At 44.5% G+C, this 23,251-nt stretch overlaps 3 protein-coding genes across 8 annotated transcripts in view; 2 read left to right on the top strand and 1 right to left on the bottom strand.

The window, feature by feature from the left end:
* The window catches only part of TRIM23 (tripartite motif containing 23), a 31,866-nt gene extending 15,281 nt beyond the window's left edge, over nt 1–16,585 (bottom strand). The window contains exons 1-2 of one of the 3 annotated variants that reach the window (XM_065550049.1): nt 16,448–16,585; nt 14,814–14,976 (exon numbers count right to left, since the gene is read on the bottom strand). Coding sequence is in view for 1 of the 3 variants with exons in the window: in XM_065550048.1 (XP_065406120.1) it covers nt 14,814–14,976; nt 16,313–16,411 (262 nt within the window). In the remaining 2 variants the exon portion in view is untranslated. Of the gene's footprint in view, nt 1–11,149; nt 11,241–14,813; nt 14,977–16,312 lie in introns of those variants that run through there. The other 2 variants (XM_065550048.1, XM_065550050.1) reach the window with 2 other exon arrangements.
* Nucleotides 16,586–16,612: 27 nt separating this feature from the next.
* TRAPPC13 (trafficking protein particle complex subunit 13) overlaps nt 16,613–23,251 on the top strand; it is a 43,250-nt gene continuing 36,611 nt past the window's right edge. For 3 of the 4 annotated variants that reach the window (XM_005301003.5, XM_024107374.3, XM_005301005.5), the window contains exon 1: nt 16,904–17,123. In XM_005301003.5, coding sequence (XP_005301060.2) covers nt 17,078–17,123 — 46 coding nt within the window. In that variant the 5' untranslated portion in view covers nt 16,904–17,077. Of the gene's footprint in view, nt 17,124–23,251 lie in introns of all 4 variants that reach the window. The other variant, XM_005301006.5, reaches the window with a different exon arrangement.
* SHLD3 (shieldin complex subunit 3) lies at nt 21,845–22,862 on the top strand. The gene has a single exon (XM_065550053.1). It carries the CDS (start codon nt 21,979–21,981, stop codon nt 22,723–22,725), a length of 747 nt encoding a protein of 248 aa, XP_065406125.1. The 5' UTR covers nt 21,845–21,978; the 3' UTR covers nt 22,726–22,862.

Here is a 23,251-nt window from a genome sequence, read left to right on the forward strand (position 1 = left end):
CTTGCCCCTCGGGTCACCCCTCAAGGGTTATCCAAAATGTGGACAGGAACTGAGTATTTGCTCCTAAAATCCCAGGAAGGAAGCCACTGTCCGTGGTTTCCCTCTGCATCCAATACCATGGATGTGATGAGGCTTTCACAGAGGTGCCCCCTACAACGCTCTCCCTGCCAAGATCCTCAGGTACTTTTCACTCAGCAGGCCATATCTAAATAAAACCTAATATATCATTATACCAATTGATCTTCTGAAAAAAGAGGTAGGCAAACAAATGTAATCATCTGTCAATTTAACTTGTATTCATTACTGGGGAAGGGAGAAAGACATTCTGGAAACTGTTTCTCAGAATAACAATAAAAGTTATATATGATCAGCAAAGGGGGAAAAATGGATATCTGAGCTGACTCAAGGTTTGTCTAGACCAGAGGTGGACAAACTACGGCCCATGGGCCACATCCAGCCTGCAGGACCCTCCTGACCAGCCCCTGAGCTCCTGGCCCAGGAGGCTAGCCCCTGGCCCCTCACCTGCTGCTCCCCCTCCCCCACAGCCTCAGCTCAATGTGCCACTGGCGCAATGCTCTGGGCAGCGGGGCTGCAGAGCTGCAGCCTGACCTGGTGCTCTGTGCTGCGCAGTGGCGTGGCTGGCTCCAGGCGGGTGGCACAGCTGCATGTCCTGGTGCTTTGGGCGGCGTGACTGTAGTGCCGCCAGCCACCGATGCTCCAGGCAGCGCGGTAAGGGGGCAGGAGGGGTTGGATAGAGGGCAGAGGAGTTCGGGGTGGTGGTCAGGATGCATGGGTGTGGATAGGGGTCAGGGCAGTCAGAGGGCAGGGAACAGGGGGGTTGAATGGGGGCAGGGGTCCCTGGGGGGCAGTCAGGAAGGAGGGAGGTTGGAGGGGGTGACAGGGGGCAGTCAGGGGCAGGGGTTCCGGGGACAGGGAGAAGGGGTGGTTGGATGGGACGGGGTCCCAAGGGGGCAGTCAGGAAGGAGGGGTAGTCAGGGGTAGGAGTTCCAGGGGCAGTCAGGGGACAGGGAATGGGGGGGGGAGGTTGGATGGGTGTCCCAGGGGGCCATCAGGGGGCAAGAAGTGTGTGTGTGGGGGGTCGGGGCCGGGCCACGCCTGGCTGTTTGGGGAGGCACAGCCTCCCCTAACTGGTCCTCCATATAATTTCAGAAACCCGACGTGGCCCTCAGGCCAAAAAGTTGCCCATCCCGGTCTAGACTGTAAAACTCCATAAAGGTATAATGTGTTCATGTCATTAAACCAACGTTTCTCATTCCAATCAGGTCTGTTCACATTGGTACAGTTGCAGCAGTTTTGAGACACCATGTGTCTGTTCTGCACTATGTTAAACAACAAACAAAATCATCCAAAACACAGGACTTCTTGGTGATGGGGCACTTCAACTATACAGACATCTGCTGGGAAAATAATATAGCAGGGCACAGATTATCCAACAAATTCTTGGAATGCATTAAAAACAACTTTTTATTACAGAAGGTGGAGAAAGTGTCTAGAGGAGAGGCTATTCTGCATCTGATTTTGACAGACATCAATGGGTGAGCACCTCTTTTAAGACAGCATACTGTTTCTAGGATTTGGTTAAGGAGGAACTGGTTGAAAATCTGAAGGTGGAAGGCAGCTTGGGTGAAAGTGATCATGAAATGGAGGGTTCATGATTCTAAGGAATGGTAGGAGAGAAAACAGCAGAAGGGAGACATCAGCAAACTCAGAGAACTGGTAGGTAAGATTCCGTGAGAAGCAAATCTAAGAGGAAAAACAAGAGTTCAGGAGAACTGGCAGTTTTTCAAAGAGACATCATTAAATGGCATAAGAGCAAACTATACCAATGTGCAGGAAAGACAGGCAGTACAGTAAGGCTCTGTTTACACAACCAAGTTTTGTTGCCAAAAACTGCCTTTTGGTGACAAAATAGTGAGTGTGTACACACTGCAATGCGACTTTTGTCAGAAAAAATGCCCAATTTCGGTGATAAAATACTTCCACCCCTACCAGAGACTTTTTTCTTTTCCCTTCTCTTTATTATCGACAAAGAGCCAGTGTAGACACCACGCATGCTTTAATCGCTTTATTTGGCCTCCAGGAAGTGTCCCACAATCACCATCTTGACCGCTCTGGTCAGCAGTTTGAACTCTGCTGCCAGGCAGCCAGGTAAACAACAATCTGCCCCTCCCCTTTGCAAGCCCCGGGAATTTTAAATTCCATTTCCTGCTTGCTGGCTTGGCATAGGGAAGTCTCATCGCATCGTCCCAGATGACCATGGCTAGCTATCGCATCAAACGCTCTCCCGCCTGGACCACAGCAGAGCTGTTGGATCTGATCAGTATATGGGGAAAGGAGTCTATGCAGTCCCAGCTGCGTTTGACCCATAGGAATGGGATACCTATTGGCACATTTCTCGAAGCTTGTGTGAACAGGGCTATGATCGGGACATGCTGCAGTGCAGACTGAAGATAAAGGAGCTGAGGCAGGCATACCATAAGGCAAGGGAGGCAAACCGTCGCTCCGGTGCTGCACCTAAGACCTGCTGTTTCTATAAGGAGCTGGATGGTATCCTCAATGGTGACCCCACTTCCAAGAGCCTCGTGGATACTTCGGAGAGAACGGAGGAGGCGGAAAGAGTACCTAACCAGGAGGATGAAGTTATTGATGAAGAGGTGGAGCTAGACTTGGATGTGGAGCTCCCAGCAGGTCAACCAGTGGGGCAAGCAGCCAGGAACTTTTCTCCACTGTTGAGGTGCCTAGCCAGTTTCAGCAGTTGTTCTCCGGTGAGCAAGAAACAGATGAGACGCCTGGCAAGTGGCTGTGGCTTGTGTAGTGCGGAGGTGGGTTCAGGGCATAGAAATGTGAGAGGCTGGCCGTGTTTCTGTGAGCTGGACATTTCCCCGTTAGCTAATCAGTACGGTGGAACAGGGTGTTAATGCACGCTGAGATCTCATGGGAATCCTCCAGAGAGATCTCCAGGAAAGTTTCCTGGAGGTACTCGATAATTCTCTGGTGCAGGTTGCATGGCAGTGCAGCTTTGTTCCTTCCCCCATTGTAGGACACTGCCCCGTGCATTCGGCAATCACTTGTGCAGGGACCAAAGTGGCATATAGGTGAGCTGCATATAGAGCAGGGCAGAAGCCACAAGCATGCAGCAGATGTACCCTGGTTTCCCTGCTTACCCTCAGCAGTAAGATGTCTGCTAGAATGATCCCTGCCTGTGGAAAAGTGTGGGATAATTTTAGAGTTATTTCCCTGTAAAGCTGCACCACAACCCCTGCAAAGACTGCATGTTCTTCTGTCCAGGTGCAGCACCCTCCCCTACCCCCACCCAAAACTCACGTTTTGGGTGCTTGCAGAGATGTGTGCCTGGCGAGGGTCAGTGAGAAAGTGATTGGTACGTTGAAAAAGGTGCATATACGTGAAATGTTTCAATGCTGTGCTTGAATTTAACAATCCCGCTTTTGTGCATTGTCCCGGGCTTCACCAGATGTGGCCTTCAGGGACACCCCATGCACCCCTGCCGACCATCTCTGCCAGATAAGAAAGAGGCCAAGATACAGCAAAAAAGACATGTTCTGGGAGGTACTGCAGTGCTCCAGTACAGAGAAAAGGGAACGAAAGGAGTGCTGGGAAACCAAAAGGCAGGACAGAAAAGAGAATCAAGCATTTGCCAGGGATGCAACTGAGCGGATGATAAAAGTAATGGAGGAGCAAACAGAAATGCTCAAGTCTTTAATAATGCTGAAGAGTGAGCAGATCCGGGCTTGACCTCCACAGCAGCACATGCACAGTTCTTTACCAGCCTTCCCTCGCCCCCCCTCTACACACACACACACACACACTCTCTCTCTCTCTCTCTCTCTCCGCCCGCACATTCCTTTCCACTGTCTGGGACTCCTCAGTTTCCCCATCACTCCACCCCTTCACACAACTTTCACAATGACAGCTAGCTTTACACACAGTTGTGACGGTCTGCCCTTTCCCAGTCCCTCCTTTCCCAGCAAGCATGTGTTTTGCTGAGTGTCACTGTGCTTTTTCTTGGTGAATAAAGGCAAAAAGTTTTATAATGGTAAATCATCTTTATTTTGTTTTCTACAAATTCACATTGCAATCACAAGTACATGTACATGTACAGGCATTTTAATAATTTTCTTACTGGGATATGAGGCCCCAAATGTCAACATAGTCTCCTAGGGAAAAAAAAAAACATGGAATGCATCATGGAAGCTACTCTAAAGAAATATGTTGCTGCTGCTTATTGTCAAAGTGCTTCCTCAAAGTCTCCCTGATTTCAATTGCTGCCCTCTGGGCATTTCTGACAGCCCTGGTATCTGGCTGCTCAAACTCAGCAGCCAAGCACTCTGCCTCAGCGCTCCACCCCTGAGCAAACATTTTACCCTCAGATTCACAGAGATTATGCAAAGTGCAGTATGAGGCTATGACTATGGGAATATTCTCCTCATTAAGGTCTAACCAGTCATAAAGGCAATGCCAGCGCATCTTTAATCTGCCAAAGGCACATTCAACTGTCATGCGGCATCTACTCAGCCTGTTGTTGAAATGCTCCTTACTACTGTCCAGATGTCCCGTGTAAGGCTTCATGAGCCAGGGCTGTAAGGGGTAAATTGGGTCTCCCAAGATCACTGTGGGCATTTCCACATTCCCCACTCTAATCTTGTGGTCTGGAAAGAAAGTCCCTGCTTGGATGGTCTAGATACAGCAGAACCTTAGCGTTTCGAACACCTCGGGAATGGAAGTTGTTTGTAACTCTGAAATGTTTGTAACTCTGAACAAAACATTATGGTTGTTCTTTCAAAAGTTTACAGCTGAACATTGACTTAATACAGTTTTGAAACTTTACTATGCATATGAAAAATGCTGCTTTTAACCATCTGAATTTAAATGAAACAAGCGCAGAAACAGTTTCCTTACCTTGTCAAAAAAAATGTTTTTTTTTAAACTTTCCCTTTATGTTTTACAGAACTGTACTGTATTTGTTTGGGTGGTGGTGGGGGGGGGGGGTTGGTCTCTATTGCTTCCTGATTGTATATTTCTTGTTCCAAATGAATATGGATGACTGGTCAGTTTGTAACTCTGGTGTTTGTAACTCTGAGGTTCTACTATAATACTTAGACCTGCCTCAGTGGAGGGGACTGAACTAGATGACCTACTGAGGTCGCTTCCAGTCCTACATTTCTATGATCCTATGAAGTGTTATGCACAGCCATATGGGTAGGTAACCCAGGCCTGCTACACTCTGGGCAATTTTCACATCACACTGTGGGATATTTCTAGAAGGCCAGAGGACCTGTAGGAAGCAGTCAAATGCCTATAATTCCCCTGACTGTATCCCAGAACTCACATCATGTCATTTCTAAATTGATTTCCCAGCCTGGAGGCAGCCCAGAATACTGTGATCCTGACCATTGCTAAGACAAATGCAGATCCTACAATACTGAGAACCTATGAGCATGGCACTAGCCAGAAAGCAATTGGAATTTTTGCAATCATTTGGGCAGAAATAGAGAGAACAAGAGAGAGACTTGCAACTGTCAGAGATCCAATCTGCCTGGTCTGATGCTATCTTGAGTTTCCAAAGGTTTCTATGAACTATTCCTTGATCAACTGCGTTAGGCTAAGTGCCACTCTTGGGCCAGGCCAACAGGCAGACTGTTAGGACAGGATAGGACTGGGGACCTAGGACAACCACCAGTAGCCACACAACTTCAGAACATAGAAGGCAATTTCCTGGAGCTCTGTGATGAGCTCAACCCAGCACTACAGCACCAGAATTCCCAGTGGAGAGTTCACCCCAGCATGAAGGAGAGAGTGGGTTTCACCCTTTGGAAACTGGTCACTCCCCAACTGCCACCAGTCAGTTGGGAACAAGTTCAGGGTTGATAAATGCAGTTGATGCTGTTGTACTGGAGGTATATAAGGCTATTCACCCTATACTAATGCTGCGTATGAGGGAGTGGCAGGACATCATTACTGGTTACGAATTGTTAAGGATCCCCAGTTTTTCAGAGGCAATTAATAAGACCTATGTGTCCATTCTATGACTCCCATCCCACCAAACCTCAGTGTATTAGCCAAAAGAGCTACTTCTCTATTGCTGTTCAGGCCTTGGGGTGTCAGTGTGACCAATTCACCATCAATCTTTGCAGGTCAGGAAAACAGGACCTAATCCACACAGCCACAATTTTCAGACAGCCACTACTTCCCCCTCAAACAGCACAGACTGTACCAACAGTTATCCTGGGTAACAAAGCTTAAATACTACTGCCCTGGCTTACACAGCCATATAGTGGGAATTTTAGAAGGCTCAAGAATTTAACTGCACTCTGAGTAGCTGCAGAATGTCAGTGAAATGCATTTAATATGCTGACGGGCAAGAGAAACATCTCCTCTTCCACCCATTATTTCTGTTTGTTGTATTTTGCGTATTTGTGGAAGCAAGTGGGAAGTGTTTGAGGACATTTAAGCAGAGGTTCACCACCAGCTCTGAACAGCCTGATAGAAGACATACTGTTGGCAATGTGGCAATAGAGATAATGCTCTGTGCACATACTTAGAGAAGGGGACACAGTAATATCTTACTACATTTTAGCAGAATTTACTTACTGCAGTGATATCTTTACTACTGCACTTTTCTGTCACAACCCCATAGAGGTAAGAGGAGTATCTAGAGAGGCACAGCTACTTGCTGATATGCAGTGCAGTAAGCAGAGTCACTGTCAGAATATGTATCCTGCTTTCATGCTTCACATATTTATTAAGTACACATTAAGGTACAGGTTTAAAACAAACAAAAGGAAGTATTTTTTCACACAACGCACAGTCAACCTGTGGAACTCCTTGCCAGAGGATGTTGTGAAGGTGAAGACTATAACAGGGTTCAAAAAAGAACTAGATAAACATGAAGGATAGGTCCATCAATGGCTATTAGCCAGGATGGGCAGGGATGGTGTCCTCCTTTACCTGGAGAACTCCCTCGCAAAACTCCCATTAGTCAGTCCCATTCACTAGCTCCTCTGGTCGCTTAGGAGCGGGCTTTTTAAAACCCTGGTCTTCCTAAGTAGCCCTGCCCCCAGGTAAGGGCTGATGGGTGCTAAACGACTTAGGGATCAAAGCCTCATTAAGAAGCTCTCAGCCTTGCTAGCAGGTCACCAGGCTCAGCACACAATCCCCCACACATCTTGTGCCACACATCTAAAAACCACAAAGTAGAATGGACAGGAAGTAAACATCTCATTTAATTTTTAATCTGCTAAAGTTTAAGTAGGTGGTTGGAAGCGTATGTCTTCAGACAAGAGGTCAGTTTCGTGATTTCAGTATAATTTGCCAAGTAATCAAGATGTTTGAAGTCAGACAGCATTACTTTCACACCGTAACTTAATTACAAAATTATTCTGCATTAAAATATAGACCTTCAAGAACACTCGATCAAGTGTTTGTTTTATAAATAAAAAAATGTTGCAGGGATTAAGTCATGTGATGTATAAATAGATTCTACTTTAATTTCTCTAACACCTCAGTTCAAATCCTGCTTGGGGCACAAGGTAAAAATTTAATAATCTCATTCTTGTGCCTAGTGGGGATGTTTGTACATTACAAAACGACTACATAATCTGGCAGTCTCCCCTCAGAGGAGGCATAAGACAAATACCAGAGAGTATGCAGATCAGGAATGAGACATAGTAACAGAGCACTGTAAGGAAATCTGGACTGATTCTAATCCAGTGACATCAATCTGTCACTTTCAAGAGCCTCAAAATTTTAAAAATTCCAAAGCTTACATATCTTTAGACACAAACTGCCTTAAAGGCAACTGACAATATGGTACAGAAAACTTAGGATATAACTTAATACTTCCATTACACACAAAATTCTAAAACTAAAACTGAACCCGAGTGCTCAAATAGTATCCGAGATGAAGTGGAAACTTTGGGAAGGAGATACAGTCCATGGAAGGCCTTCTGCAAGTCCAGGGATCTGCATGTGGAGATGGGTCAAGTCCTGGCAACAGTAGCTAGATTTTTGCCTGTTACCACCTCCATGATCTGGAACACCAGGACGTTTGGTGGTGAGGGCGCACCCAGCGGTAGCCACTGGTAGAAGCTGTCTTAGCAGTAAGGCTCAGCTGAAGCACTACTTTATGGAAGCAGGTGAGGGCAGGTGAAAAGACAAGGACGCCAGAACTGGTACAAAGACTTCCAACAAATCCCTTGGGAGCTACAGGTTCTGAGAGGTGGAACTCATGTTAATTACATGAGGGGGAGAAAATATCCATCCTTTACCCACAACATTTTGGAGGGCAAGAATGCTGTTGTGGAACTCTAAGACTTTTCCTTCCAAGGGGCCATTTTGCAGATTTTTTCCAATGGTAAGGGATGAGGGTAAAATCACCTGCACCAATATTTAATCAGGAACTTCCAAATGTAACAAGCTTTACAGTGACTCCTTCACCCAATATCTCATTTAACAAAACTGTGTGTAAGAATTTGCAGACACCTGCTAAGACATGTTCCATATAGTAACTTAAGAGACCTATAACACATACATTTCCAATTTTAATTTTCCACAGCAAGGTTGGTCAAAGTCAATTTCATTGGGGTGCTATAAAAATATAGAAGACAGAGCAATTTCCAATGTAAAGTAATAGTTTGCACAATTGTTTTTAAAAGGCTTTGGTTTCATCTGTCCATTTCTGTAAACTGCTTTTGTCTTGTAATGTACTCCTGACAGAATTCTGCACCCCATAATTCATATGGCCTGCATATCTCTGTGGCCACCCCCCACGCAGAAAAATGCAAAAAAAAAAAAAAAAAATTCTGCCAGGGGACACACGTCTCTTCCCCGGCAGCACGTCTGTTCCAGCGTGTCTGGAGCAGCATCGGAGATGGGGGTGGGAGGCTGGGCATGCATGCCTGTGTGGTTAATCACCATTGGGGGGGGAAAGGGGTGAGGGGAAGGGGCTGGGTGTATGTGCATGCCAACAAGCGAGAAGGGGAGAGAGAGACTCTGTCCTTCTCACTTGCTACTGCAGCTCGCTGTGTTAACTGTTCCCATTCTCAGTCAATTCCCCCAGAGCATAAAACCTGTAAAAGTTTTAAGGCCCCTACATTGCCAGAACGATGTAAGGGAGCCTTATTATAAATAACAGTAAGGTAATCCTCAGCTAGCAAGATGTGTGTGCCTTTCTTGCTTTTTTCCTGTGCCAAAGTGGCACAATGGGGTTAGATTACAGCTCAGGATTTATTTTACTTACCCATTTAAAACAAACAAACAAACAAACAAACAAACGACTTTGAGGGCAACATTTACCAAGCAGCCAATAAAATGTCAGGACAATTAGAACCATGCACTTTCCAAGGTACCCAGCCAGGTCCAGGACAATGATTAGCAAAACTGCATGACTTATGTGTGAAAGTCTGCGCAATTTAAAATAACATTCTACTTTTTGTGTATGCACTGTTTGGTGTTCTGTAATGTAATTTAAATGAAAATCCAGGATTATAACTGGAATGCAGGGTATTAGTTACCAAGTGTTTGTAACTTCACTTCCATGTGTTTAGGAAATGCTGAATAGTTATTGTAACTTTTTTCTGTATTGTAGTTTAAATAAATTACCAAAACAATTGAAACTGGTGTGATTATATTGTATTATTTTGACAAATAAAATATGCAGAATTTTGCATAATTGTGAATTTTTTGGTGCAGAATTTTGAATTTTTTGACATAGAATCTCCCCAGGAGCAGTAATGAGATTCTATGAGCAGCTAACATATACATTTAGTAAAATACTTTCCACATAGCATTATCAATAAATACTTTCAAATCCCACATTATTTCATCTGCTACTTCAGCAGTAGTCAGGAATTTCTAAACATGCCTTCCCAATTTGCTTTCTTTTAGCAGGAACAGTAAATGCATAGGCTCCATTGTGGGTAACTTCAGCAGGAGTACAATACAAGAAAAAAAAATCTGATTCTTTAAAATAAAGGAAGTCTAACTTGCATGCAGAGCTATGGATGTGTACTTTGGGAATCTACCTGAGACTTCTCCATAGAAGCTGGATAAATATTTGAGGTATCCTGTAGTAGCTTAGCTTAGCTTCTCTTCTTTGGTTCTTTTATACACCAAGGCACCACATTGTTTCAACAACCAACTGAAAAGAAAATCTGCATAAAACTCACTGTTACTAATGAAGGGCCTTTATGAAGTAGAAAGCAGCTCCACACAGCCTCACTGGCTACAAAACTTCCTTTATGAAAATACTTCTCCCTAATAGTGAACCTGTGATGTACATTTAATCATTAAGCAGCTGGCTCAAACTACATCATTATAAGGGCAGAAAGCCCAATTACCATATATAGCAATCACTGTCATGGAAATGGGGGACTCACTGTGTCTATACTACCCGACGGATCGGCGGGCAGCAATCGATCCAGAGGGGGTCGATTTATCATGTCTAGTCTAGATGTGATAAATTGACCCCCGAGCGCTCTTCCGTCGATTCCTGTACTCCGACGCCGCAAGAGGCGCAGGCAGAGTCAACGGGAGAGCGGCAGCAGTCGACTCACCGCAGTGAAGACACCGCGGTGAGTAGGTCTAAGTACATCGACTTCAGCTACGTTATTCACGAGCTGAAGTTGCATAATTTAGATCAATCCCCGCCCCTACGGTAGACCAAGGCTAAGTTGGGTTCCTCACTGGCTGATTGACATTCAGATAGCACAAAACTTTAGAATGGGCCACAGATCCCAGAGAAATCTCACTGGCTGACAAGTTCTACTCTTAAGTTCAGTCAAGGAAATGGAAGAGGAAATCTTAAGCAGCTCAGTAGGCAAGCCCCCTCCAAAAGCAGCAAAAATAAGGTGAATAGAGGAAATGTAATAGATGTGGTGGACCTCTTCATTTCTAGTAATCAAGGAGGGGAAATAGTAATAGAAGTACTCCACAGAACTCAAGTTTTACCTGGCCCATAGGCTGGCTAACTCCCCCTTCTCACATGGGACAACAGATAAGCTTCTTCCTCTGACCACAGAAACTCTAGGCTTTATAATGGACCTGGCCCTCCTTCTGCCCCAAAATAGCTAGTTGCTAAGCATGAGATTTTTATTTGCATAAGCTTCCTTACCTCTGAGTTCCTTTGCTACACAAAAGTCTCTTTCCTCTGATTGGCATGCCTGTGAGGAGCCCTCACCGACAAAACAACCTCTCTCTAAACTGAGCCAGCCTTCTGTTCAGCTAGCATCTGGGACGTACAAGCTGAAGAAGAACACAGAGGGCTTTGTTTTCTCTTCTTTCTGGATCATGGCCAGTGAGTGTTCAATTGTATGTGTAGTTAAGAGGTCACGAACAGTCTTATGCCCAATAGGACAACATGCATCTCAGAAACAAGATAATGAAATATTTCTTCATACGATTTGAAAGTACAAAAGAGAAACTTTCACTAAACATGTAGACTATTGTAGAAAAAATGGGGGTTTAATTGTATTAAGGAGCTAAGTTTAACCTATATGATTTTAACATTGCAAGAATATTTTAAAACTATTAGAAGTTCTTCCACATTTTAGAAAAATTCTAAGTTTCAGTGAACAAGGGCAGCATATAGGAGTTTTGCCAGGGAGTTTTCTAGGTAAAGCAGGAGTGACTATGTGACCCTTGGGATAGGTTTGTTTGTTGTCCTGTGACTGCTCGATTGAAGTTCATAGCATTTGGGGGCTTGTATGCTGAACCTAGCTCTGTTAGGCAAGGCTGAAAACTCTTTCTAATGAGGCTCTAAATCAGCTGCTGTAGCAGATGACTGGCAGATAGATAATGTAATGCCGATTTTTAAAACAGACGTGATTCTGGTAAGTACAGGCCAGTAAGCCCAACTTCAGCACCAGGCAAATTGGTTGAAACTATAGTAAGGAACAGAATGATATTATCAGACAGACAAACACAATATGTTGGGGAAGAGTCAACATGGCTTTTGTAAAGAAAAATCATGCCTCAATCATTTATTAGAATTCTTTGAGGGGGTTAAACATGTGGACAAGGGTGACCCATTGGATATAGTGTACTTGGACTTTCAGAAAGCCTTTGACAAGGTCCCTCACCAAAGGCTCTTAAGTAAAGTAGGCAGTCATGGGATAAGAAGTAAGGTCCTGTCATAGATCTGTAACTGATTAAAAGATGTAAACAAAGGATAGGAATAAATGGTCAGTTTTCATAATGACAAGAGGTAAATAACAGGGTCCACCAAGAATATATATTGGAACCAGTGCTGATCAGCATATTCATAAATGATCTGCAAAAAAAGGCAAACACTGAGGTGGCAAAATTTGCAGACAATTCAAAATTATTCTAGATAAATTCAAAGCAGACGGTAAAGAGTTACAAAGGGATCTCACAAAACTGGGTGATTGGGCAACAAAATGGCAGATGAAATTCAATGTTGATAAGTGCAAAGTACTGCATTTTGGAAAATATAATCCCAACTATACATACAAAATGATGGAGTCTAAATTAGCTGTTAACACTTAGGAATGAGATCCTGGGTAGTTCTCGGAAAACATCAGATCAGTGTGGAAGCAGCAATAACTTAACAATGTTAGGAACCATTAAGGAAGGGATGGATAGATAAGACAGAAAAATCATGCCACTATATAAATTCATGGTATGTCCACACCTTGAATACTGTTTTTTTTTATATGGAGATATACCTATCTCATTGAACTGGAAGGGACCCCGAAAGGTCATTGAGTCCAGCCCCCTGCCTTCACTAGCAGGACCAAGTACTGATTTTGCCCCAGATCCCTAAGTGGCCCCCTCAAGGATTGAACTCACAACCCTGGGTTTAGCAGGCCAATGCTCAAACCACTATTCCCTCAGTTCTGGTTGCCCCATCTCAAAAAAGATATACAGGAAGAGCAGCCTGTTGCAGCTAGCTGGTGGGGGCTTGGAACCAGGGTAGACCGGGAGCCCCTCTATCAGCTCCCCCAACCCCTAAGTTCCCTGTGCAGCAGCTGCCCAGCAGGCTATGAATTGCCGGCAGTTCATCTGTCCCTCCCCCCACTGCCATGTGCTGCTCCTGCCCTCTGCCTTGGAGCTGCTCCCCGAGACTCCTGCTTGCTGTGCTGGGGGGCGGGGGGGGGGGGGAAGGGAGAGGAAGAGGGGGGCAGTCAGAGTGTCCCCCTCCCCCCCTGCTCCTGCACCCTGCTTACCCCATCTTCCATAGAGCAGGGGGGACACACAACAGGGCTCAGGGCGGCGGGAGCTTGCTGGCAGCAGCTGCAGTTTCAGCAAGCTGATCTAATTAACAAGGCAGTGTACTCAAGAGTAGGGTCAGCGTACTTAAAGGGGAAATGCGTATCTCTCTCTCACACACGGTGTGTGTCTCTGTCTGCGATGCTGTCTCCCCTCCCTCCATTCCTGCTGCCTTGTAGAGTGTGAGAGTTAACCCTTGAGGGCTCAGCCAATTGCTAGTTCATCATTTAGCAGTAAGGCATTCCCTGGGAAATATCCCACCCTCTGACTCCTCCACCTCTACCAAGCTTCAAAATCATCATCACTGTGTACCAGTATTAAATTGTTTGTTTAAAACTTATAGTGTGTGTGTGTGTGTGTATACATATATATAAAATATAGTCTATTGTCTGGTGACACAAATTTCCCTGCAACCTAATCCCCTCATTTACATTGGTTCTTATGGGGAAATTAGATTCGCTTAACATCGTTTTACTTAATGTTACATTTTTCAGGAACATAACTACAACGTTAAGTGAGGAGTTACTGTACTAGAACTGGAAAAAGTAAAGTGAAAGGCAACAACAACAACAAAAAAGATAATGGGTATGGAAAGCTTTTATATAATGAGAGACTAAAAAGACTGGAACTATTCATCTTAGTCCATTTAATTTAACACAACACATCTCAGGGTGCATATTCTCAAGGAAAAAGTATGTTACCATGTTAGCTAACACATGGTAAGTAATGTGAGGTAAAATCCTAGTGAAGACAAAGCAGTTTATAGTTTTCATGTTAACAGGTCAAGTTAAAGGGGGGGAGGGGGGGAGCCAACCTAACGTAGGGTAGAAACACTTTTCTTAGTAAAGAGAAGGTCTCAGAATTATTACCTTATTGTATCATTTTCCACTCCCTTTGCTCTATCAGTGTTCACAAGTTTTGCCACCCATTAGTCTACCTCTCCTACCATTCCTTATGTACAAACTCCCTCCCCCCCAAATTTGTAAAAACACTACCTTATCTTTCTTGAGACACACGTCTGACATGATATCTACGTAGCAACGCTGGCCCAATAATAGCTCCATAAACTTATCAAGCTTAGTCTTGAAGCCAGATATGTCTTTTGCCTCTACTGATCCCCTTGGAATGCTGTTCCAGAACTTCACTCCTCTGATGGTTAGAAACCATCTAATTTCAAGTCTAAACTTCCTGATGGCCAGTTTATATCCATTTGTTCTTGTGTCCACATTGGTACTGAGCTTAAAGAATTCCTCTCCCTCTCTGGTATTTATTCCTCTGATATATTTATAGAGAGCAATCATATCTCCCCTCAGCCTTCTTTTGGTTAGGCTAAACAAGCCAAGCTCTTTGAGTCTCCTTTCATAAGACAGGTTTTCCATTCCTCGGATCATCCTAGTAGCCCTTCTCTGTACCTGTTCCAGTTTGAATTCATCCTTCTTAAACATGGGAGACCAGAACTGCACACAGTATTCCAGATGAGGTCTCACCAGTGCCTTCTATAATGGTACTAACACCTCCTTATCTCTACATATAGTTTTCATCCTTACCTAGTTCAGTAACTTGTCGATCAAAAGGACAGCGAACTGCTCTGCCATGGAGAGGAAGCCGAGTAAGACAGTCATGGCAGACGGTATGACCACACAAAAGCAGTCTGGGAACTTTATCACCTTGCAAAGAAAATACATCTTCACAGACTCCACACTCAAGAACCTATAAATCAAGAAAGCATTTTGAACAGATCAGAAGCAGTCACACATCAAGAGGTAAGTGGCCCATCTTATACTGGTAGCTCTTGTATAAAGAAATCTACCATGCAGCTGCACTCAAACCAATTAACCCCAGCAATCGTCCCATTAGACCAGGGATAGACAACCTATGGCTTCGGCATGCGAGCTGATTTTCAGTGGCACTCACACTGCCCGGGTCCTGGCCATCGGTCGGGGGGGGGGGGGGGGGGGCTCTACATTTTAATTTAATTTTAAATGAAGCTTCTTAAACATTTAAAAAACTTTATTTACTTTACATACAACAATACTTTAGTTATATATTATAGACTTATAGAAAGAGACCTTCTAAAAACATTAAAATGTATTACTGGCACACAAAACCTTAAATTAGAGTGAACAAATGAAGCCTCGGCACACCACTTCTGAAAGGTTGCCGGCCCCTGCATTAGACAGTTCTTCCTTCATGGATTCTAGTCACGATTTGCTTTTGTACAGCCCTTTCTTTCTGCAAATGAACTGAAGCTGGACCCACTTACAGCGAGCCCCGGGGAAAAGGAACCAAGGGCCAGCCCTGCCCAACTGCCTGTCTGATCTAAGGCTCTTGATGGGGAGCCACTCCATGGCCCAGCTGATTCAGCGAACCCCAGGACTTCCCCACCTCATAGGTAGTGCCCTACCAAATTCACAGCTATGAAAAACACATCATGGACTGTGAAATCTGGTCTCCCCCATTAAATCTGGCTCTTGTGGGGGGGGGTGGCATAGTATGGTATTACTTTTCCACTCCTGCTGGCATCAACACAGCCTTCAGAGATGGGTTCTTGGCCAGCAGTTGCCACTCTTTGGCCACCCAACTCTGAAGGCAGTGCAGAAATAAGGGTGGCAAAAACCTCCTACAATAGCCTTGCCCCACCGCCCTCTTTTTGGGGGCAGGACCCCCATAGTTACAACACCATGAAATTTAAAATTTAAATATCTGAAACTTTGAAATTCAGTTTCTTTTAAATGGACCGTGAATTTGGTAGGGCCCTACTCAGAGGGCCACCCATTGGCCTGACACCCCACCCGCCTCTCGACAGGCTGTCCCCTACGCTCGCACGGGCTCACAGATCCCAGGGCCGCCCAACACAGCAAATCATCCCTCCGCACTCGTGCAGGATTCTCCATGTCCCCACCGGTGTCGCCCCCCGAAGCCAGGGGAGGCTGCTGCTGCACAGGCTGTTTCAGCCGCTGGGAGAAGCCCATTAGCCGACGCAGCATCGCCACCCTTTGGCAGGATCTGTTGTGTGAACCGGGCGGACGGGTGCAGTTCCTCTCACCTTCACAGCAGCCCCGGCCGGCCCCCGGCTGCCGCTGTGCCGGGGGCCGGCATCGAGCCCCGCTCCGAGGCCGGCCTTGTTTACACCCATGGCCGCCATCTTGGAAAAGGGAGGAGGAACGAGCTACCTACGCACCGATAAACCAATGAGCCAGCAGAGAAAGGGGAGCGGGCCACGCGCTGACGCTACAGGCCTTGCGCTGTGATGTCACCACACGAAGCGTCCGCGCAGGAATGAAAAATAATATTAAAGGAGTTATTCCCCAGCGGCCGCCGTGATCACCACTGCGCATGCGTCTCCTCGCAAAGCCCACAGTGACACCCAAGGGCTGCATGAAGACTACAGTTCCCATCATTCAACGGGTCACATTGACGCTCAGCGGCTCGCGAAAACTACAGGTTCCAGCGTGTAATGCTCTAACTTCATCTCAGTCACCTCAACGAAGACTTAAAATCCCAGCATGCAACGCGATTAGTCCAGATCCCTAGAAGACTACACCACGGGTCCCTCTTCGCCCAGATCGTCCGTGAGCAGCTGGGATCAAGGGGAGCAGTGCATGCTGGGGCCTGTAGTTTCTTCACGGTCCTGCTCAGTCCCAGGTGGCGCGTTGCATGCCGGGAAACGCACCGCCGGGTTTTCTGGGACCCGGGCAGCTTGGCTCGGGCTGCGTGTGGACCTTTATCGTGGTTCCTTTCGCCATTAGTAGAATCTTGGCCTAGGTGAATCCTGTAGGTGGCGAAGGCCTAGAGAGGGGAGGCCGAGGCAATGGATGTGAATCAGCCGAAGCAAGAGCATCTGCTAGCCCTGAAAGGTACCGAGACTGGGCCCCAACCTTTCTCGGCAGCCTGGGGCGCGGGGTGGCCCCTGCCCTCGTTGCCCTGGGTAGTCTCAGGCCGGGTCTCTCCGCCGGGGGAGGGGGCGAATCCAAGGCGCAGGCCCCGGTGTGTCTGTACGGGAGGGAGTGTGGGCTAGTGGGTAGCGCGCGGAAGCAGGCCGTGCCCAGCGCGGGGTGGGCCGGCGATGGTCAGGAGGGTGTCCTGTTAGGTTCCGGGAGGTGGGCATGACGAGCCCAGAAGACAGGCCCCTGCCTCCCCCGACACCCGCCCGCTAGCCCTGGCAGTGGCTGCACTGCTCAGGTTGAGCTGCGGTTCCGTACACCGAGTGAGATGAAGAGCGGGCCGGTGAGATTAGCGCCTTTCGAGGAAGAATGAAACACTTAGTGTATTAAAGAGAAAATACTGTACATAAATATTGTCCTGAGGCTGCCCGTCTACAGAAGCACTTGCTGTAGTTGTCACAGAAATATCATCGTGTGGTAGCAAATGGGGGAGGAAGTGGTTCACTGGTCACTTTCTCAATGAGACGTGGGCAACGCTTGTGCTAGACGTTAGCTATGTAATCGGGGGACGTGGGTTCTGCTTTTGGCATTGTCAAAGAATCTGTAGCCTTAGGTAAGTCCCTTATCCTTAAAAAGAACAGGAGTACTTGTGGCACCTTAGAGACTAACAAATTTATTAGAACATAAGCTTTTGTGGACTACAGCCCACTTCCTCGGATGCATATAGAGTGAAATAAATATTGAGGAGATATATATACACAGATAGAGAGAGCATAAACATATATTACAACAGAAAAACTTCAAAAACAGACTCCAACGAGAGACTGCTGAGCTGGAATTGATATGCAAACTAGACACAATCAACTCAGGATTGAATAAGGACTGGGAATGGCTGAGCCATTACAAACATTGAATCTATCTCCCCTTGTAAGTATTCTCACACTTCTTATCAAACTGTCAGTACTGGGCTATCTTGATTATCACTTCAAAAGTTTTTTTTTTCTCTTACTTAATTGGCCTCTCAGAGTTGGTAAGACAACTCCCACCTGTTTATGCTCTCTCTATGTGTGTATATATATCTCCTCAATATTTATTCCACTCTATATGCATCCGAAGAAGTGGGCTGTAGTCCACGAAAGCTTATACTCTAATAAATTTGTTAGTCTCTAAGGTGCCACAAGTACTCCTGTTCTTTTTGTGGATACAGACTAACACGGCTGCTACTCTGAAATCTCCCTTATCCTTCTTAGCTTCACTTCCTCCAGCTGTAAAATAGGAATAACCATCTATCTTTATATAGGACTGTATACTCTTGGGGGAATGCTGTACCACTGCATGGGTGCAGAATTCATGTCCCTGGCAGATTTCTTTGCTTCCCTTTAAAATGACTTTCTGATTGGGAAGCTACAAGAATGGTCACATGTCCCTCACCAGCAGCATGGACGTGTCCACAGATGCTGGAACTAGCCGTGAGGAGGGTGCTAGTGCCCCCTGTGGCTTGAAGTAGTAATAACAATCCAAATACATGGTTTCTGCGTTCAGCACCCCCACTATAAAAATTGTTCTAGCACCACTGGGCACGTCATTTTGGGTGCCTAGACCATCCGTCGGAGAGGAAAATCACCGGGTGCGGGGGCTGAGGATGCCCTGTCTGGTGGCTCCTACCCTGCGCCAGGCTCAGCTGGTAGTTCTGGCGGGGCTGGGGTTGAGCGAGGACAAGACTTCCCCTTCTCCCTCAAGGAGCGACTGGCGCTGGGTCAGACCCACCCCCAGAAACCTCCCTCAGCTACAGGAAGTTCCACACCCCCTAACCCCATTGCTCCTCAGGCGCGGAGGGAGGGGTCACTGTATGGGGAGCTGTTCCTCTGTCCACCCAGCCCCTGTGTAATCCAGCCCCCTTCCCCCCACACCATACCCAGACCTCTCACAAAGCCCCCTTAGCCCCCACTCCAGTGAGCCCCATCCCACTGCACCTGGACCACCCCAACAAGCCCCACGCTCCTCTGAGCCCCAGCCACCTGCACCCTCATTCCAACAAGCCCCACTTCCCCAGCACCCAGAACCTCCCTATGATCCCCTATGCATCCAGAGCTTTTTGTGTGTGTGTGCACACAATTTTTAATTTTGTGGTTAAGGATTCTCTCAGGAGTAAGTACTGTGAGCTCTTTGAATGAAAAAATATGCAAGTACAGAATGTTGTATTAATTGGAGACTGATGTGTTTACAGTCTTGACCAAACAGATTGGAAGAGAAACAAAGATATAGGTGGTGGAAAAGCTGTGCAATGCTTTGAAGGTGAAGAGGAGAAACTTGAACTTTGTTAGGAAAAAAGAGGGTGAGAGAAGATCTTGTCTGGAAAAGGAAGACAATCTTGGTGGTAATGTTCTGCATGGATTGGAGAGGGAAGGGCTAGAAAGCTTCTGGAAGTCACAGAGCATATAAACACCACTGACTTATGGGGGGTGAAAATCCTGTGTTCTGCAATACCTGCAGTTAGCAGATGAGTTTTAGCATGTTCAGCAGAGTGCTTACATTTGCTATCCGTTGGGCTTATAGTATATAGAATACAATATTTTTGTCTTCTAACTCTTTGCTCAACAGATAACTGCAGACTTAATTGATTCCTTGCCTCCATAGTCCAGAACTGATAAATTCATGTTTTCTACATTCTTGGAGTCTAATTTGCATGAGAGCACAACTCCACAATGGAGTGCTGACCATTTTTGCCAGTAGTGAATTGGGACCTGTAACAATGAGAGAACAGAGCACTAAATAATCTTTATCTGCTTTTCCCTTTTCTGAGTCAATAAACATTATATTGCTTCTGGCATTGTTTGTCTACCATTGTGCTTTTGTGTTCCTATTAAGTAGCAATAATGAGCAAGATGAAGTCCATAATCCTGTAATAAGTTGAACTCAGTGGGGCTACTCAAGTACATAAGTTATACATCTGCATAAGTGATTGCAGAATTGGGGTTTTAGACAATGTCTACATTAGCGAGCTTATAGCGGCACAGCTATACCGATTAAACCGCACTGCTATAAAATCACTTGTGTAGCCGCTCTATGCTGATGGGAAAAAGCTCTCCTGTTGACATAATAAAACCACCTCAACGGGTGGCAGTAGCTATGTCAGTGGGAGAAGCTCTTCTGCCGACGTAGCATTGTGTGTGCTACCACTTATGCTGGCAAAACTTATGTCACTCGGGGGTGTTTTTTTCACACCGCTGACATAAGTTTTGCCGACATAAGTGGTAGTGAAGACATGGCCTTAGTTGAATCCACCTCATGTTAATACGCTCACTTTTAAAACACTCCAGAAGACAGTATATTGGTTTTAATGGTGTTACCTTATTGCTGTCTAAAGCAGTTAGAGATTTCAAATGACAACATCAAGCTGCTTTTCCACTTTTCCATAATAAAAAAAAAAAAATCAACAGTTCTGCTGTTGTAACAGCTCATTCAAAGCAAAATCTTTTCTTAATACACCCTAGTTTGGGGCATAGAGGACTGATAAGAGGTGTAAGTAGATCCCTGGGCCTGCAGAGAAGTGAGTGTAGCATGTGTCACTTTAAACTTCTAGAATTCAGTCATTGCAATGCAATAGTTAAATGATCAGAGTCTAGTGTCTGTTTATTGTTGGTGTCTGTTAGAACTCAGAGTAAAGGATGCTATGAATTCATTCCATAATTGGTAATCCTGTTTGTATCCATTACCTAACATGCAATTTAACCTTCATCTGAGCGAAAGAAATGTTGAAATTTGGAAATTAAGGAGTAACATATTTAAAGATTTCATATAATAGCATGACTGCGATGTGTAGCTCTGAAGTTTGGAGCTAAGACTGGTTGATATATAGTTATGCTTTGGAATGGAAATAAGAAAATCTTTATTATATATTGTTTGGCATACTTGGAGTCCAGAACAGCTTCTTGGCTAATCGTCTACTTTAAATTGTGTATTTCTGTTAGTCCTATTTCAGAGAGTATTTTTTTCATCATCAGTAACTGTAATCTGCAGTATATTATTCAGTTTCCTTCGTGGGAGTAGAAGGAAGATATTGTTTTGGATTTGTATTTAAAATTAATATTTTCTTCTCTTCTCCCCGCGCCCCCTTTTTCTTTTTGGCTTGATAATTTAAGACGATATAATAGGTTTTAACTTTAAGCTGGTGGTAATTTTATCGTATGACTGTTAACGTTTTAAATGAAATCCTGGTACTTTTAGTGGATAGCATTAGATATGTGTGTTAAGAACATAGTGCCATAGATGCATGGTAATTTGTGGGTAAATACAGTGGCATACAATCTGAGGGTTCTATTGAGGCATGATTAACTGGGCAAAACTTCTTCACATCAATTTCATATGACCACAGAAATGGGTGGATAACAGGGAGGAGAATATTGTTTTGGGGGGGAACAGCATAGGTTTTTCCATGAAGAGCAGATCATCTAAATTTATGTATGTTTTGTTTTGTTAAAGTTTAAAATGTACTTACCTGGTGTTTTAAAACACTAGCAATGATTAAATACCAGTAAGTAATCACTTGTGGTAAAGTATGAAGCATTCTGTTACATAAATATAAATATTGCTAGTTTATCTTTACAGCATTTTGTTTTTCTGTAAAATATTCTAGCAATATATGGCTTAATATGGTGGTATCTTATTCTTTACAATACTTCTGCTTTAGGTCCTGTTTTCTTCTGATCTGTGCATCACATGCAAGAAGAGATTCTTGTAAATAAGATGTATTACGCTTTAGAGTTGAGGATCCTAATCAAGAGACTGTTGCTTTTATTAAGAATAACTGGATTCCTACAGTACCAGCATGGAAGTAGTTTTGCACTATCGGCCATTTCAGAATGACCTCACAAAATTGCAGAAACTTGCAGAAGAAACACTGAAGGAGTTTCCTATTCGGCAACTACCGAGATTTGTTCCCTGGTTTCCAAATGTTTCACACAAACTTCCACTCAAGCCTAAAAGACAACCACCTATTATTTCTGGTGAGAAAGCAGAAGAAGTGAAACAACTTGTTGCAGCTTCAGAACCTCTTATTGGGCGATATTATGACTGCACAGTGGACCTTCTGGAGTTTCAGTCTAATTTGAAAACTGGTCAAAGTTTAATTCAGGCACAAACAGTGCGTGCACAAATTAATTCAAGCAATTTGGAAGTACAGTCAGCAAATGAAAAACCAAAATTGAGAAGGTCTTGGAGTATCTCTGTCCCTAGTTCTAAACTTAAAGAAAAAATTCTTCCTTTATCTAGAGAACTGCAGAGTAATTTAGAAAGAATGAAGCTACATGCATTTTATAGAGCAAAGTGGACAATTGAGCAATCTATTTGTAATAATCAAACTCTAGAGGACATTTGGATAAAATTGAACACAATGATCAAACACAATGAATTGCCGACTTGCAATGCTACAATCCAGAGATGTGTGGACCAGATATGGGTTTTCTGTGACCTATTATACAGTGAATATGTTGGCAATCTTCTTAAAGAAAGATTAAATCTTACTGGGAGAATGAACTTGCTTGTACATAAATATGGAATTATATTTAGTTTGTAACTTTAAAACCAAAGGAAATAGTAATATTACTGTCTGGAATATTAGGGTTTGTATCCACAAAAACAATGAGGAGTCCAGTGGCACCTTAAAGGCTAACAGATTTATTCGGGCATAAGCTTTCGTGGGTAAAAAAACCCGCTCTTCAGATGCATGGAGTAGTGGGTTTTTTACCCATGAAAGCTTATGTCCAAATAAAACTTAGTCTTTAAGGTGCTACCGGACTCGTCGTTGTTTTTATTAGTTTGATTAGAATTGTTTGTTTACATATAATTTTGTTTGACCATGAATTATATCACTGTATTTTGTAGTTAAGAACATTGGAATAGCATTTGTGTAACTTTCCCCCTCCGCCCATGCATAGAGTCAGAGTCCATTGTCCAGTGACTCTTGCAGATGAGCTGTATTAGGAAAATGAAATCTGTACTTCTGTCAGAGGACTTCCTTCCTGTACTGATTGAGTTAAAATTAGGAGGAGAGAAAAAGCACAATATATTTTTTTAAGTGAGTCATCATTGTCACCATGATG

Source organism: Chrysemys picta, chromosome 6 (assembly GCF_011386835.1).
Source record: "Chrysemys picta bellii isolate R12L10 chromosome 6, ASM1138683v2, whole genome shotgun sequence".
Classification (NCBI taxonomy): Eukaryota; Metazoa; Chordata; order Testudines; family Emydidae; genus Chrysemys; species Chrysemys picta.